The sequence below is a fragment of the Falco naumanni genome, chromosome 15, assembly GCF_017639655.2.
Source record: "Falco naumanni isolate bFalNau1 chromosome 15, bFalNau1.pat, whole genome shotgun sequence".
Lineage (NCBI taxonomy): Eukaryota > Metazoa > Chordata > Aves > Falconiformes > Falconidae > Falco > Falco naumanni.
The window spans coordinates 21,156,761-21,172,694 of NC_054068.1; the positions used below are offsets into that span (position 1 = coordinate 21,156,761).

The 15,934-nt window shown below is 57.9% G+C and overlaps 1 protein-coding gene across 1 annotated transcript in view; it reads left to right on the plus strand.

The window, feature by feature from the left end:
• CFDP1 (craniofacial development protein 1) overlaps positions 1-9,748 on the plus strand; it is a 66,733-nt gene extending 56,985 nt beyond the window's left edge. Inside the window, exons 6-7 of the mRNA XM_040615300.1 lie at positions 3,338-3,496; positions 8,997-9,748. Of these exons, the coding sequence (XP_040471234.1) occupies positions 3,338-3,496; positions 8,997-9,087 (250 nt within the window). The 3' untranslated portion in view covers positions 9,088-9,748. The remainder of the gene's footprint in view (positions 1-3,337; positions 3,497-8,996) is intronic.
• The last annotated feature ends 6,186 nt before the right edge of the window (positions 9,749-15,934 follow it).

Genomic DNA, 15,934 nt, shown 5'->3' on the forward strand with positions numbered 1-15,934 from the left:
TTAAGGCCAAGCAAGTTTTTAATTGGACTTTAATGTCTCTCATTTACTTCATTTTGGCACAAGCATAGGAATTCCCACCCCCAGGTTTGCTGTTGGATTTATTCAGGGTGATGAAAGGCTCAGCGTGGAGTGAAAACTCGGCAGCAGACTCGAACATGTCCTTCAGCCCGTGCCTGGCCCTGTCTCGTTGCCTGGCCCAGGCTTGGTCCTGCCACAAACAGCACAGAATTGTCCAGGCAGGAGCAGAGCTAGGTCATCCAGCCCAGGGCCCGTCTCCAGCATGGGGCTGACACCAGATATTAGCAGGATTTTTGGAGTAGGCATCAACACAAGGGTGCAACATAGCCTGCCCTTTTTCATCAGGTTCCCTTGCCTTGAAGGAACTGTTGGTTTGCAAGTCTCTGGTGGCTATCTGGAAACCCTTGATGGAGGTCCATGTTCATAACCTAGACTCCGTAGCTTCAAACACGGGGTGAATTGCATCTTTTAAAGGATATTCCTGAGGTACAGAGGCCTTGAGCACTGGTACAGATGGATGTGTGCATGTAAATGTTAATTTATGCCAGGAATTGCCATGGAAGAAAATACGTGTGATGAGCTCCCTTTGTCTAGCCTGCAGCCCTTGCCCCTGCTGTGAAGCCAGCACTGCCTCTGCTTCCACCTCTGGCAGTGAACCGTCTTGCCTTTGGTTCCCTTCCCTCATGTATGTCCCCCGCTGGCGTTTGGGGACGGCAGTTGCCTGTCAGCATGGCCCGGTCTGCGCTTTGTGCAGGGACGTGTGCAGTGGCCCAGCCTGGCTGGTTGTCCCTGTCCCAACTCAGCTCTTCCCCACCAGCAGCTGACAGCCTGAGGTTCAGCCGAAAAGGCATCAGCCTCGGCATGTGCAAGCCTGCCTCTGAGCCTGTTTGTCACCCTGCAGGGCAGGCATTCCCCTAACACCCAGGAAAGATCCTGCAACAGCTACAAGTGGGTTTTCCAGGTGTGTGCTGTGTCTTTTGCAGCGTCTGCCTGTCTGTAGCACAGCCGTACAGTGGCTGGGGATGCAGGTGAGCTGTGAGTGCCCTTGGACAGGGAGATGGGTTATGCCATTGGGGTTCTTTGCCCCCAAAAACATTTAGGAAACAGCAAAGGACAAGGGACAGCACCCTCTGCTTCAGCGCTCTTGCTTCTCCCACTTCAAAGGTAGGCAAAAGTGTAAGCACAAGCGTGTCTGGAAAGTTAAGTGTATTCGGAGAAACGTGTTACTGAATAATACCTTGTGTTAATTTAAACACATTTTGCCTGCCAGGCTGGGAAGAGAGGAGCATTGCCAGCTGGATCAGCCATAGCACTTCTCTAGATCTGTCTCAGAGCATCTTTAAATCCCTTGCTAAATCCCAAGGCTTCCCAGTGCAGCACAAGGAGCTGCCCTGCACGAGCACCAGGCTCTGGCACCCAGGCGGCTGCTCAGCAGGGAACACCACGGGGAATGCTTGCCCAATATTTTGTTTGGGTTTGCCTTCTTACTTGTCATATCTCCTCTCCTCCCATTCCCTCGCAACTTGAACACGCGTGTAATGCTGGGTTTGGTGGTTGTGCAAGGCTTGTGTGTAGTCCTGAATAGCCAGATGCAGGAGCCAAATCTCTCCAGTTTTATTTTGTGCTGAGAACACCTCTGCGCATTTTTCCCCCTTGCACTACTTTCTTGCTACCTGCAGATAAGGATGCTCGAAGCCATCATGTCTGGAAAAGTAAGAGAGAATCAGAGCCTGAGTGAGGATCAAGATTTTATTGTGTGATCGTGATGTGAAGGGCTGTCGACATCTTGATGAGACGTTCAGGGATAAAGTGACTATGGCCAGCCATTCTTGCATTGAGAATCTTCTGGCTGAGACTTACAAAGATGTCATTTTCTTTGATTTAATTCCATATAAACTGCGGAATTATTTTCCTTTAGAGGCTTGCAAATTATGGAAGCATAAACCACGCTAATGATCCGATAAGGACAGCTTTGGATACATTCCCAAGAACAGCTCCCCCTTGGGCAGGACCGTGCTTGGAGAGTACCGAGGGAGAGCAATCTGCCACGCTCACCTGGCCGCCTTCCTCGGGTCCCCCTCCCCAAATTCCTCCATCTCTCAGGAACGAGAATCATTTCCTCTCCAGCTTCTTGCAGAGGCGAAGGCCCTGCAGACCTGAAGTTATCTCTGGAATGTGTGTAAACACCGAGTTCAATGGGATGCTGTTCACCCCCCCTCTCCTGGGGGGGGTTTAAGAAGGGTTAATACGAGTTTGTTTTATGGGTTCCCAGCCCCGAGAATTGTCTTCCTCCGAGGGCAACCCGGCTGACCCGAGTCCCTGTGTGTGCATTTCCCAGCGTAGAGGGGAGATCCGGGGGCCCTGCCACGCGGGTGGGATTTCAGTCCTCTGAGAACAAGGAGATGAAGGACCAAGGGGGTCTTCCTGCTAAGCAGGGGCTTGGGAGATGGTGTGGGGTCACAGTGCAAGCGCACTGGGACTCGACATGTTGTGTGATGGTGTAACTAACGGGATTTAAGCAATCCTTGAACAGAAACAATCTGTGATGAGTAGAAGGGTGTGGGTTACATGTTGTTCTGGTACCCCCATCTTCAAAGAGCGTTGAAACATAAGCAGGGAGACAAAACCTTAGAAATCACATGCGGGCTGGGACAAAATGCATTTCAATGAGAGGTGTAAAGAGCTCTAGCTGTCAAAAAAAATATATTCAGATGTAGGTTCATTATGGTGTATGAGTACGTTACTAATGAGACCTGCACCAAAATACTCTTAGATTTAGAATAAGCAGCAGCAACCAGAACCTAAAGCTAGACAAAATCAAGTTGAGAACAGACGTGTTAATACCAATGAAATGGTTAATTCCTAGATGTGTTGTCAGTGCTGGTGACGCAATGAGGCTGGATCCCATCCAGAAAACACTTTAAACTGAAGACAAAGAACCAGGCTTAGCACAGAGGTGATCAGTGGAATGGCTTGGCCTGGTGTATACAAGGGGTCAAACTAGATGATTTAATGATCTCTTTTGGCCTGAAAGCTTTCTGTTCTCCTAAGAAGATAAATGAAAAAGCCCTTTCACAAAAAGCGAGCACTTGAGATATGTGTGTAATGAACTCTGCTGCTTCCAGGGGAACGGAGGAGCAGGATCTGCAGGAAGCGTGACCTTGCCGCCTGCAGGCTGCCTGAAGTTGGTGGCCATCTGTTTAGCAGCACTGGCTCACCATCATCAAGGCCACCACTCTTCTGGGTGACGTTTCTCAGCCCTGTTTTTAATTGCTGTCTCCCTGCATTTAAGTAACATTTGCTCCTTCATCTCTGTCAGGGTGAAGAGGCCAAGCGGTATGAGCAGCCTTCTGGGGAAGATTGGCTCCAAAAAGCAGAAGATGAGCACACTGGAGAAGTCTAAACTGGACTGGGAGAACTTCAAGGAGGAGGAGGGGATTGTGGAGGAGCTAGCGATCCATAACCGAGGGAAAGACGGGTAAGAGGGACTTCAACTAATAGTAGTACAGCATTTCCCACCACTTTCTATACATGTAGGAACCCCATCGCTTGTTACGGAGAGAGTTCAGCAAACCTGTGGGATTTTTTCAGGATTTATTCTAAGGATACCTAAAGCCAGTAGCTGCTCTGGCTGTCACAGGGAGATAGGTAAGTTATGCAGGCACCTGTCGCTCTCTACTAACAACCTCATGAGTTCTTCAAGTCCAGCTGAAGTAGAGTCTGGCTGTGCTTTGTCATCTCTCCTGCTAGTGGCACAGATGCAGGGTGAACCAGTCCAGTGCAACACCCCCACAAGGAAGCACGATTGCCTTTGCCCTGTTTTGTTTTGTTTTTAAAAAAGTCTTAAACTGGGAGGCATGTTTTTTATTCCATTCTTCAAATGCAATGTTCCAGCTGCATCTGTCCTCCCTGCTCTTGCAAAAAGATGTATGCAAACCCAGAACAGCTGGCAAGGTGCGTTAAAGATTATGGCAGCACTGGGCGTTGATTGTGTGCATCAAGCAATGTTCACTCCAATGAAGTTAATGGAAGTATCATAAAAGTAAATGGCGATGCTGTAAATAAGACAGAAAGTTAATAACATGCACTGCAGGGAAGGATAATAAGATCAGAAGCGGCGTTTCCACTACAAGTGCTTTGCTAAGCTCTGGGAAAATGTAACCGGCTTAGTGGACAGCTCGTAAAATGTATTTTTATTGTAAGCTGTTCTTTTACTCTGCAGGAAAAACGCAAGAGCTTCTGCATTCCAACAGATTGGGATTTTGTATTTCAAATAGGTATTTTATAACTGCTGTGTTTTTTCAGTTTGGTCTTGCACCCTTCCACAACACCCCTTCTCCATCAGATCTGCGCTGATTTGTTCCTGGACACTTGCCCTTGAACAAGTAGAGCAATTCAGTAGGGATGCTGGTGGGGGGCAGGTGTTCCTCCGAGACCCCTGAAACCCAAGGAGCTGAGCAATTCCCATCACGTACAGGCGTGGCAGAGCACACATGCACCAGGTCACTGACGATGCTGTCTGCAGCGTGGCAAACGCTACGGTCAGGGCCCCGTACACGAGGTCTCTCCACTGAAATGGCCCAAGCCTGGAGGCAGTGCCAGGCTGTGTACTAGGCTCTGTCTGAGACGGAGGAGGAGGAGGAGGGTGAGCTTCTTCAGTGAAGCCCCATCAGGAGCTGCAGGCTGCTTTGGGAGAACCCGTCCCCAAGGAAGGGTCCTGTTTCTGTCTGTGGCGCCTGGCTGGCTTGTTCCGATGGCTGTGGAGCGAGAATTTGCCCTCCACAGATGTCCTGAGTGGCTGCAAAGTGTGGTAACAGCTTTGGGCCTTCACTGCTCTGCTCTTCACTGCTCCACCGTCAAAACCCAGACCATCTCCTGCCGGTTGCTGGGACACACTGTCTCTTTCCCCAGCCAGTGGGATCAGCCTGAATCAGGGTCCATCACTCTCAGCTGGACTGTACACATCCCAGACAGGCCAGGCTGCCCTGCGTGAGCGTTCTGTGGCATCTCTTACTTGTTCAAACCTTGTGTCAACCTTTCTTGGCCAGTGCAGTTTCCTTTCCCACCCCATACAAGCAGGACAGCTTGCTCTTCACGCCTGGCAGACCTTTTCAGAGATGCTAACGTAATGGTCCTTGAAAGCTGAAGAAGGAATCAGCACCAAAAAAAAAATCAGCAAAGCAGAGCAGCAATTTTAAGAGCATCTGTAAGCTTGGACAGCTTTGGGTTTTGCTGCCTGTCACATCTCAGGCTAGAAAATCCGCTGGGCTATTGGCGAGCGGTTTTTGTCATTAAACGAATGAGAAACATGATGCCGTGATAACTGCAGACACCCCTCACAAATCTGCTTGTGCTAGTCGGGCATGTGGTGCGAGGGGATCAACTAAGTACGTGCTCACTGTGAATGACTTCCACCTTCAAGGTGAAGGAAGGGAGAGGGGAGGAGCCCCTGCATTTCTGCTTGCAGGCTACCTGTAAACGCCCGCGGAGTGAAGTGTGCTGCACCGTTAGAGAGCCGCCGGCCTCCTCGCAGGGCAGAGCGTGCAGACACAGCTGCTGCCGGCGTCAGGTCATTTTGCAGGAGCCTGTTGTCCCTTCTGCAGCTGTCTCTTCCCCTTTAATAATGCAGGCTCTGCTCACCCTTCAATGAGCAATCATTTACACATCTCTATAAAAATTGTCGTGAGCGGTTGTTAACCCTTCAACCCGGGCAGGGGGGAGCAAGGTGCTGCCTTTATCCCTGGTGCAGGCGGGCGTTAAGGACCTCTGATCCCCATGTGTCCTGCTTTGTAATTGCCAAGGTCTGCTTGACGAGGAAAGCCACAGCCTGCTCCTGGAGGTGTTTGCCCAATGCCACATGTGCCTGCGCACTACAGAGGTGGTGCGTGCATGTCTCGAGGAAGGCAGGAGGCGCTTCTTTTTGTTCAGAACGGAAGGCAGGCGCAATTTCTTCTTCACGGTAACCTTGCAGAAGCTGCTGTTCACAGCCCAGAGCTCCTCGTGCCTCGAACCTCCCGTTCTCCAGCAGCGGCGCGTGCTCGGCCAGCACGCCGGCGGCCAGCTGAGCAACGGGGCTGCGGCATCTTTCTGCTACTGATGCCGGTTATCAGCCAGCCGCAGCCTGGCCCCGGGAATCCCGAGGCAGAGGGGCTGCGTGCTACCCCCTGCCTGTGGCCACCCTTGCCTCTGGTTTTCTGCCCTTGCATCACTGGCCCCAGCCGGTGATTTGCATTTCCCCAGCAGCGGGATCTGGGCTTGCGCAGCCTGGTTGTGTCAGGTCCTGAGGGCCTGTCCTGGATTTGACAGGAGGGGCTGCAGTAAGGAGCGGAGGCAGCTATCCCCTTTGCTGTTGGTCTCACTGATGTGCTTTGTAAATGGAAATGTGTAGCGGCCTCTTAATTGGGCCGCCTTTGTAGGGCAGGCCCAGTGGGGGAGCAGCCCTGCTCTGGGTGCTGGGCCTGCCCCGGGTGACTGGTGGTGACTGTCAGGGGACAGGCAGCGCTGATGAAACACTCCCCAGAGCAGTCTGCAGCTGCCCTCATTAGCAGAGACAACCTCTTCTCCCAACAAAGTTACCTTCCTCCGCTGCGGATCACAGCTGCCCCGTTGCCACGCAGGCTGATCATTTACAGGCAGGTATTGATTCAGGTAGCAAAGGTTGTTTAGACAAGCACGGGGCGGTGTGCGCGGCTCACTCGTGCACTTTGCACTGCCGTTTGGCAGCGCCGTGCTGTTGGCTGCACGCTGGGAACCAGAGACGGAGCCACGGCTCAGGCACAGAGTTTGGGGTGCAGGGGGCCTTGCGCCGACCCTGCAGCCCTGCTGCTTCCCTGCTCGTGTCCATCAGCACCTCCAGCCGCCGTGTGCGTGCAGGACAGGCCGGCTGGGCTCGTTTCCAGGCTGCCTGCCCCATAAACTCCGGTGCGTGCACAGGTAGTGCCTCGCCGGCTCGGTTCTGGCCCCTGCGGTGCTTTACTGTGGCCAGCCAAGGACAACGGCCACCGGGTAACGCGCCGTGGTTCCTTCCCCATGCAGAGCTACTGCCTGTGGCCCTGAGACCACATTCCTGGTTCATGATCCATATCGATCCCCCAGGAGCCAGTCCCTGCCCACTGGAGAGGCAAGCAGCCATGGCGGAGGAGGAGGAGGAGGAAGGCACCAACCCCAGGCTGGGGTTGGGAGAAGGCAGTCACAGAGAGGCCAAAGGAGCTTCAAATCCAGTAGCTCGGGCTGTCGCTGCCCAAGCAGTCGGGGTGTTCGCGGGTTACCAGCATAACCCCTGTCCCTTGCCTTCCCGGCCGTGGTTGCGGTTGGTGTTTAACAGCGGCGGGGGAGGAAAACCACACGCCCAGCAATATGACACACTGCAATATCCAGCGTGACCCCCCCGACTTCCTTCCTGTGGCCTCCCCGAGCCCGGCCCGGGAGCGGGTCACCTCCCTGCTTGCAGGGATGAAGGGAAGCGGCACTCCCCTGCCCGCTTTCCTGAGCCAGCCTGGGGAGGGGGCCTCCGTGCCCAGCCCTCCTCCGATGGCAAGGGCAGGGGTCCAGAAAAATACCTCCTCATGGCCGGGGCATCGTCTGCGTTACGCCACGCCGGGCCCCTGCTCCTGAGAGATGAGCTGACCCAGTTGTGTCAGTGTGAGACGGGCTCAGGCTGCGATGGGAATGGGGTGGCACCAGGGTTCTGCGGGTCGTTCAGCCACTTGGGAGGAATCACTCGCTGAAATGAATTTGGATTAATTAATTTCCATTGACTGGGTGGGCAGGAGTGTCAGGGCAGTCCCTCGCAGCAAGGGCGAAGGCACCCTAGTGCCTGGACCACATTCAGCACCGGTTCGATAGCTGTAACGGAAAGCAGAGACCTTGTCACCCAAGGCAGCGGAGCCGCTCCGTCCTAGAGGGACCGCTGCTGGTGGTGGGAGGGGGCTTCCACCCTCCCATGCAGCTGGGTCTTGGGCACCTTCGTGCACCCTGCCAGCCACCCAGGAGCCTGGAAAACTCACAGAGCCTCTTGACCCTCATCTTTCCTGCAGCCTTCGGTCTTGCTTTCAAGCAATGGGCTCCTCTGGTTAGCAGGCACCAGCTGTGGTGCAGGAGAAGCAGTGACCGGCAGGGAGAAGCCAAAGGCAGTGGCTGGGGCATCTCCCACCCTGTGCTGAGCATAATGACCTTGTCATGACAGCCGTGTGTTTGCCGCCCTGGAACAAATGCAAAACAATTGTGATGATTCAATTACAGCTCCTGTTTTGAATTGCAATTTCACTCCCTCTGTAGGTTAATTAGTAGCACAGCCCCGGGCTATCTGTGGCAAGGGCTTGCAGCAAAGTACATTAAAATTCAGCTGCATGCCATTAATGAGCAGCAAGGTGCTTTTTCAGGCGCAGGCGTGCTTGCCTTCTTCCTTGTAGCGCTCAGGTGCCTCCCTGAGAGGGAGAAGTAAATACTCGGTGGTGGTTAGGAGCTGGTCTGTGGCTGGGAAACCCCTGGCCTGAATCCCTGCATTGCTGCAGGCTTGCTGGGTGATGCTGTTTGCATCCCTAATGCTCCCTGTGCCTGTTATCAGCTTGTGTTGTGGATGGTGCTGCTGTGGTTGGGTTTGAGATGCTTGCTTTGCTGAGGGGTGCGTGGGCAGGGTCACCTGGGCAGCCAGGGAGGAGCATCAGGGCTGCCTCTCCTGCCCAGGACCTGCCCTGAGCCCATCCAGGGGTGGTTTGTGAAGGACATCTCCCAGCTGTAAGAGAAGAGCAAAACCAGGAGCAGCCAGCCCCTGCCTGCAGCCTACAGGGACCCCGGGAGACACCCAGCAGGCCACAGAGCAGCTTTGGTGTCCATAGGAGATGTTCAGTGCACGGAGAGAGAGGGAGGGAGGCAGACGATGCCTTTCTCCCTGCTTGTCCCTTGGGGTCGGCTTTGCCCCGGGCTGGGGGGAGCGCTGGCTGCTGCGGGCACTGCTTACAGCCTCTGCCTCTCTGCAGGTACATCGAGAGGAAAGCATTCCTGGAGCGTGTGGATCACAGGCAGTTCGAAATCGAACGCGACATCAGACTGAGCAGGATGAAGCCCTGATGCGCCGGGGGTGGCCGCAGGGGATCCTGCTCCCTTCTGTGCCCCAGTGCTGGCTGGGGGCTGCCAGCCACCGCCGGACCACCAAGCACAGAAACCATTCTCTACCCAAGACTCAGCCTGTATGTCTCAACGTACAGGTTTTTCCTTTTACTGTAATAGTTTGGGGAGGGTATTTGTCAGTGGGCAGGGCGCACTTTAAGGGTTAAATGGCCCAGCAGGTGACAGAAGCAACCGTGTGATTCTGGCAGGCAGCTTTCCAAGGAGAAGAGATGGTGGCACCCATCCTTTGCCAACCCTGGATGCTTCTGGCAACGGGAGGATGCTGGAGCCTTGGATAAACCTGGATTGGCGTATTTGGTGGTGAGAGCGGAGCTGCGGGAAGGTTTCACGGCTGCTGTGCGTGCGCAGGCTGTGAGCTGGAGCCCTTCTCCCGGCTCTGCCAGCCCTGCAGCACTCCCTGCCCCTCCGTGCTGTGCTCTTGTCCGGACAAAGCTCAACTGTCTGTACTTGTTTGTGGGGTCTGACGATGCTGGAGGGGGGGGTTAAGCAAGCTGATGAAGAAATCCTTTCTTGCTCATGCTGTCAAGAAGGTGGGAGCAGCTGCAGCAGGCAGGACGGGCCAGGATCTAAACATTGATGTGAATAAAGTGTTCCATCCCGACACTTGCGTGCTGGCTGCGTGGTTTGTGCAGGAAGCAGAGGACAAAGAAATGAAGCGCCACATACTGTAAGGAGTGTCTGTGATCATGAAAATCCCTGCTCAGGTGCCTGGTGTCTGCCTTGAGAGCAGCCTGAGGGTCGGAGCGAGTGCTTGGGTTGCTTTCCCTCCGCAGTACGGGGGCTGGCGGTGGGAATAAAGCCAGAACTGGGGGGTGATGGGGATAACGTAGTCCCGCTGTAGCTGCAGGAGTAAGTACACCCACCCAAGGCACGGCCATGCGGGGACGTTCAGCCGGTGAAGCCGCTGCGGAGGGCAGACTGAGGCGCCGGGGTGTGGAGCGAGTGGCCGGAGCTGGAGGCCAGCAACACGCCGTCATCTCGGCCACCCCTTCTGGTCTGGCACTGGCTGAGTTTGGCAGCTCCCAGTGTTTGGCCCGTGCACATCCTCGGAGCAGACGTGCACGCTGGCTTTTCCCCACGGGATGCTCTGAGCCCACTCGGTGGGGCAGCCCGTGCTGGTGCTGTGCTGGGGGGAAAGCGGCACGAGCCCCGTCCTCGCTGTGGTGCTGCCGCTGGTCCCTTGCCCGCGGCTCTGAGCACGGTCTCGGCTTTGGACTCACGTGTCTGCTGCTGAGTCAGCCCTTGCTCTGTGGCCGCGTTGCGGGATAGATGAGAACAAAACACCACGTGCTCGGGGGAGCTGCAGCCTTTGGCGCCCTGTTATGTACAGAATCAGCTGTTATGGACCTGCTTAAACGAGCCTGAAATTGGACAGAAACAAAACAACAGGGGTGACGATATGTTTTCCTCTCCAAATGCTTCCAAGCCAGTTGCTGCTTTGCTTTTGGTTGCAAAAACAACTGGAGTCCCTGTCCAGGGCACCGCTGTGGGGAGGTTTCAGCTCAGGACTCCTGGCTGGCAGCCGGGGCCGGAGCTCGGGGCGAGCTGCGGGGTGAGGCGGGCGCTGCTGGGCTCCCTGGGCTGCTCCTGCTCCGGCTGGGGCGGCAGGACGTCCTTGGCCCCCTCTCTCCTCTCGGCCCCCACCGCAGCCCTTGTTTTTAAGCTGATCCTCGCTGGCAGCGAGAGGCACGGCAGCAGCTCGGCCAGGGCAGCGCAGGCAGCGTGGCGAGGGCTGGGGCCGCTGGCAGCACTGGGCCAGGCAGCTGGGGAAACCGTTTGCCTTCTGCCGCGCTTTGCTGGGGCTGAGGAGGGGTGGCGGGGGTGCCGGGGATCCTCGGTGCCCAATACGCCCTCCTGGCTGCGGGCCTGGGGCCTGGCACACTGGGCAGAGGTGGGAAGGGGTCGTGTCACCCCACGCAGGCTGGGTCCCGTGGTGGCTGGCTCCCTGGGGGCTGCCGACCGAAACCTTTGCCGCGGCGTGGGTGTCCCAGCTGCTGCTGGGTGCTGCCCACCGCGTCGGGCCGCCGAGGCAGCTCTGGTTGGTGGCGCGTTCTGCTCCAGCAGCTCGGAAATGTTTTGGGGCAAAAAAGTAGGTTAGAAATGGAAGGTAATTCTGCTCTCAAGCAAGAGCTGAACAGAGATGCAGCACGGGAACCTCTGGAGATCCAAAAGGCTGGAGGCACCAAACCCAGCCCTGCTCCTACAAGCCTTTAAGGCTGTGTCCAGGGAGAGCCCTGCAGCAGCATCGGGCCCTGGGTGCCTTGGGAGTGGCTTAGGGTTTACGTGCTAACGGTGTTAGTGGGATCTGGCCAGCACAGCCTCCACCGGTGCACTGGTAAACCGGGAAAATCAGTGACCCCCAGTACGGATCCCACCTGCCAGCTCCGGCTCTGCACTCCACAAACTCTCCGGCCTCTCTTCTCTGGGATTTTTCCTTCCCTTCAGCTGAGCAAATGTGGAAAATTTTGAAATCTTGGAAGCAACCTGACCTGCTGGAAAAGTGCGGTGTAGCAGCGGTGGCCGAGGGCCTGGGCTCCCCGCTGCGCTGGGCTCCCCGGGTGTCCGGCTCGGCCGGAGGGTGCGGGGCTGCGGTGCCAGCTCCCAGCCTGGCAAGCCGGGACTGGCTCGGCACGACGGCCGGGAGGCAGCCTCCAGCCTTGGGGCTGATTCCTGGCTTCCTCCGTGCGAAATCCCAAGTGTCCCGCGTTTTTGCTCGGTTGGATCATGTATTCCTCGCCTCTCTTTCCTGAAGACGAGGAGTGATTTACAGGTCTCCAGAAAACACAGCTTGGCTGCTTAGAAAGGAAAAAAAAAAAAAAAAAAAAAAAAGCCCAAACCCCACTCCGCTTGCTATTTCCATTGCCCAGCCGCCTTCCCACGAAGGCGGGGTGGCCCCAGCACCCAGCAGCCCTCAGCGCCCCCCCAGCCCTGAGCTTTCTGGCAAGAGCAAAGCTCCCAGGAGGTGTGGGTCCTTCTTTTGAGTCATTCCCACCTTGAGCCGTCTTCTCCAGGATGCTTCACGCGTCCTCTGTGGGTCAGGACCCACCTAGGGCATTTGCTTGGGAAAATTTTGGCCCTGCAAGGAGTCACTGGTGGCCCGAGCATCACCTTGCCCCGGGGAGCTCCCCCTTCCCCAGCCGCCTGAAGGAGCCTCTTGTGCAGCCGGGCCCCAGACAAGGCAGCGATTGTGTCTGCCTGCCCCGATGGTCGGGGCTTCTGCTGCCGCCGCCACGCTCCGGAGCCACAGCAAAACCGGCTGCGTCCAAGCTGTGCCCGTGGGCTCGCCGCTCGGCACGGTCTGGGGAGGTAACGGCATGCCTTTAAAGCCGCTTTGGTGATAGGGATGTGGGAATAAATGTCCGGCTCCCAGCATGGGAGCAGGCTGAGAGCTGGCTGCCCGGGGGTGCATCCTGCCAGGCTGTCCCATGGACCATGGTGGGATCTGGGGATGGCCAAGCCACCATGGGGCAAAGCGTGATGGCATGTGGGGCTGCGGCTGGCAGCAGGAGGGAGCGGAGCGCGGGGCTGGCCCCGGGAGGCATCACCCCGCAGCTGGGGCAGCAGTTCCCCATGGGGAGGGGGCTGGGAAGGGCTGGTGCCCAGGAGGTGGTGCTGGGCGCACCCCGTCCTCTCCTCCAGGCCGCTGTTTTCAGCCTCTCCCCGCTCTTTTCCTCTTAGCGATGTTCCATCGGGCAGCGCTGTGGGGTCTCTGGCTGCGGAGGGTTCGGGACTTAGGAAGCAACGGGGTGGCTCTTGGGTCTCTGAGCCAGGGTCCCCACCGCGGGGCATCCCGGCGCTGGCGGGTGCTGCCACTGGCATTTGAAGCTCCAGCGGTGGCACAGCCGCCCACTCCCAGCAGTGAGCCCCGGCCGGGGGCGAGGATCAGCGCCAGCCCTCGCCGGGGGATGAATGGGGAGATGAACAGAGCCACCACTGTTCGGGCAGCCCGAGGCCTGCGCTCCGCCTCGGCTTTCCTGGGGATGAGGGGGTGCCCCGCCATCCTGCTCTCCGGCAAGGCGAGCGGTCTCCCCTTCCATCTCCGCTCCACAGCTAATAACCGACCCAGCGCCACGGAAAGGCGGGGGGATAAATCCTTGTTGTCATCCTGTTGGGTCCCATGATATCACAAGCCAAGAGAAATGTCCTCATTATTTCCAGAATATTGAAGTCTAATAAATCCCGTCCTGCCTTATAGGATTTATTTCTCCGTTCATTGCTAGGAGACTCAGTCCCATGTAATCCTATTGCCGCTCCAGGAGGCGGGAGGCGGCTTGCCGAAGCACGGACCTGGTGGGGCCGCGGGCAGGTGCTGCGGGCAGGAGCAGGCAGCCCTGTCCGGAGCCACCGCTCCCACCGGGGACAGTTCCAGCCCTACAAATGTCCCAGCACCATCCCTTCCCTGGGACGTGCCGCTGTCCCAGAGCTATGCCCTGGAGTGGGTTCCCCAAAACGCATCCCAGCCAACGTTTGGGGCATGGCTGGGCCAACAGGCTGCTAATTGGCCATTAGCCAATTAATGTGACATGGCATGGCACAGCCTGCTCTCCCAGTTCCATGCATGCCCGCCATGCCCCTGTGAACCCCTGGCTTTGGGGTCTTCCAACACCTCCCCACAGCAGGACCCAGCGGGAGAAGCCGGGAAGAGCCGGGCCGGCACAGGCAGCTCCCCGCAGCCGCAGCGGCAGCCTGCCTGGTGCGGGGCCGGCCGTGCCTGGTGCGCCGACACCAGGGACTCTACCAAAGACAATGACGGACACATGAATACGGCTGGAGATTTTGCCGCCAAAGGGTTTTCCATAGCAACCGTTGCTGGGGCAACCTGCATCCCAAGCAGCATCCATCCCAAAACGCCCAGCCCTGTGTCCTCCGGAGCTGGTGAAGAACCAGGGTGTGGGATCAGTGGGGCTCTCACCATACCCCACCGCCAGCAGCACCGGGATGCTCCGACCAGCCGATCCGGCTCTGAGCACCCCCAGCTCCGGAGGGCCCCCGTAACACTCCACTTCTGATCCTCTTTTTGGCATTTCTTGCTGTTAGAGGTGGGAGAAGCCAAAGGGAGACCTGCTGGTGCCTGTCACCCCCCAGGCGCTTGGCTGCGGAAGCCGGGGGTTGTGGGTGCCGTTGCCAGCTCAGGGCGCTCAGTAGATGCGAGCAGCAATTTTGGCTCCAATGCACTGAAAATGGCCTGGATCAGGTATCGACAGGGGATGCTTTGATCTGAGCATCGCCACGGGGAGGGGGAAAAATAAAACCCCTGCTGCTTTTAAGAACCAAAGCAGGGAGCCTGCGGCCCTTGGGCGCCTGCCTGAAGCTGCTGGTGACAGACCTGCCCTGGGGATGCCCCGGGGGTCCCAGGAGAGACCCTCGCTGCCGAGTGGGCCGGCCCTCACTGGGCTCAGGGTGTCCGAAGCAAACACACAAACACACCGTGACCCCGTGGGATCAGCTGTGCTGGTGGGAGAGGGGCCGGGGAGCTTAGAGCTCGTCCCTGGTCTGCCCACGGGGCTCAGCCCCTGTGCTGTCACTACTGTCACCGCTGTCACCAGCAAGAGGAAACCACAGCCGATCAACCGTGCCTGCCAGGGCGGCTGCGGTTTGTGGGTATGACCGCAGCCCCCACCGCCGGATACCTCCCGCCCTTGGCCATGCCTCAGTTTCCCCTTCTGCCAGGGACGCAAGGGGAACTGCCTCCGAGCAGGGGCCAGTGCCAGGGAACAGCGGTGATGACTCCCAGGGAGCAAAATGAGCCCCACTTTTGGGGGAAGGGCACATCTTTGCAATCTGGCCTCAACTCCACCGCCGCGCTCTGGCGTGGCCCAAAGGTAACCCCCGAGGGCCAGCGTGGCCAAGAGGGAATGCCACGGCGGGGGCCACAGGCCTTGCCAAGCGCCGCTTGCTCACCAGCCCCGCGGCTCTCACGCAGGCTTGCCCGCCGCCCACTCACGCCCGCGCCCACGTGGCTGCCTGGCTGCCCCGGCGTGCCTTCCCTCAGCGCCTTGCACCCACGCAAGCCCTGCGTACCCACTGGGCACCCTGCACTCCCCCTGCCCCAGGCACACGCAGCCCCGTGCCCCTCGAGCGGCCGCGCAGCTTGCACCGCTCTGTGCGGCTTGTGTGCACACGGGCCACGCGCCTCCACGCAGCTTGCCCGTGCCCCGCAGCTCGTCCACACTCATGCGGCTTGTATGTCCTGCAGCTCCTGCGTGTCCCGCAGCTCCCATGCCCCTGCACAGCTCACATGTCCTCCAGCTCATGCGCACCCGTGCAGCTTGCATGGCCAGTAGGACATGCAGGCCCGTGTCCTGCAGCCCAAGCACGCCCTGTGGCTCACACGCGCCTCCCACGAGCTCGCTGGAAGCCCTGTGGCCACCCTCCCGCCTGCTCCCGGCCCCGTGCCGTGGCGGGCAGGGACCGCAGCTCGGCAAGTGGCTGCAAGCCCGGGCTCGCCGGCTGTTGGGGTGCCCATGGGCCACGTGGCCAGGCTGCTGGAACAGGCCGGGCAGGCAGCGTACCGGCTGCTGCGCTGTGCCATGTGTGCCATGCTGTGCCATGTGTGCCACGCAGTGCCATGCCATGTGTGCCGTGATGTACTGCAGTGTGCCATGTGTGCCATGCATGCCACAATGTGCCGCACTGTGCCATGTACACCATGGTACGCCATGCATGCCGCCGCCCCAGAGCAGCACATGGGCCGTGCAGGCACGGGAAAGGGAAGAAGGGAGAAGGAATCAAAGCCAAGGTGCCTGTTCCCAATGCCACCCCTGGGTGGGACTGGGGTGACCCCCCA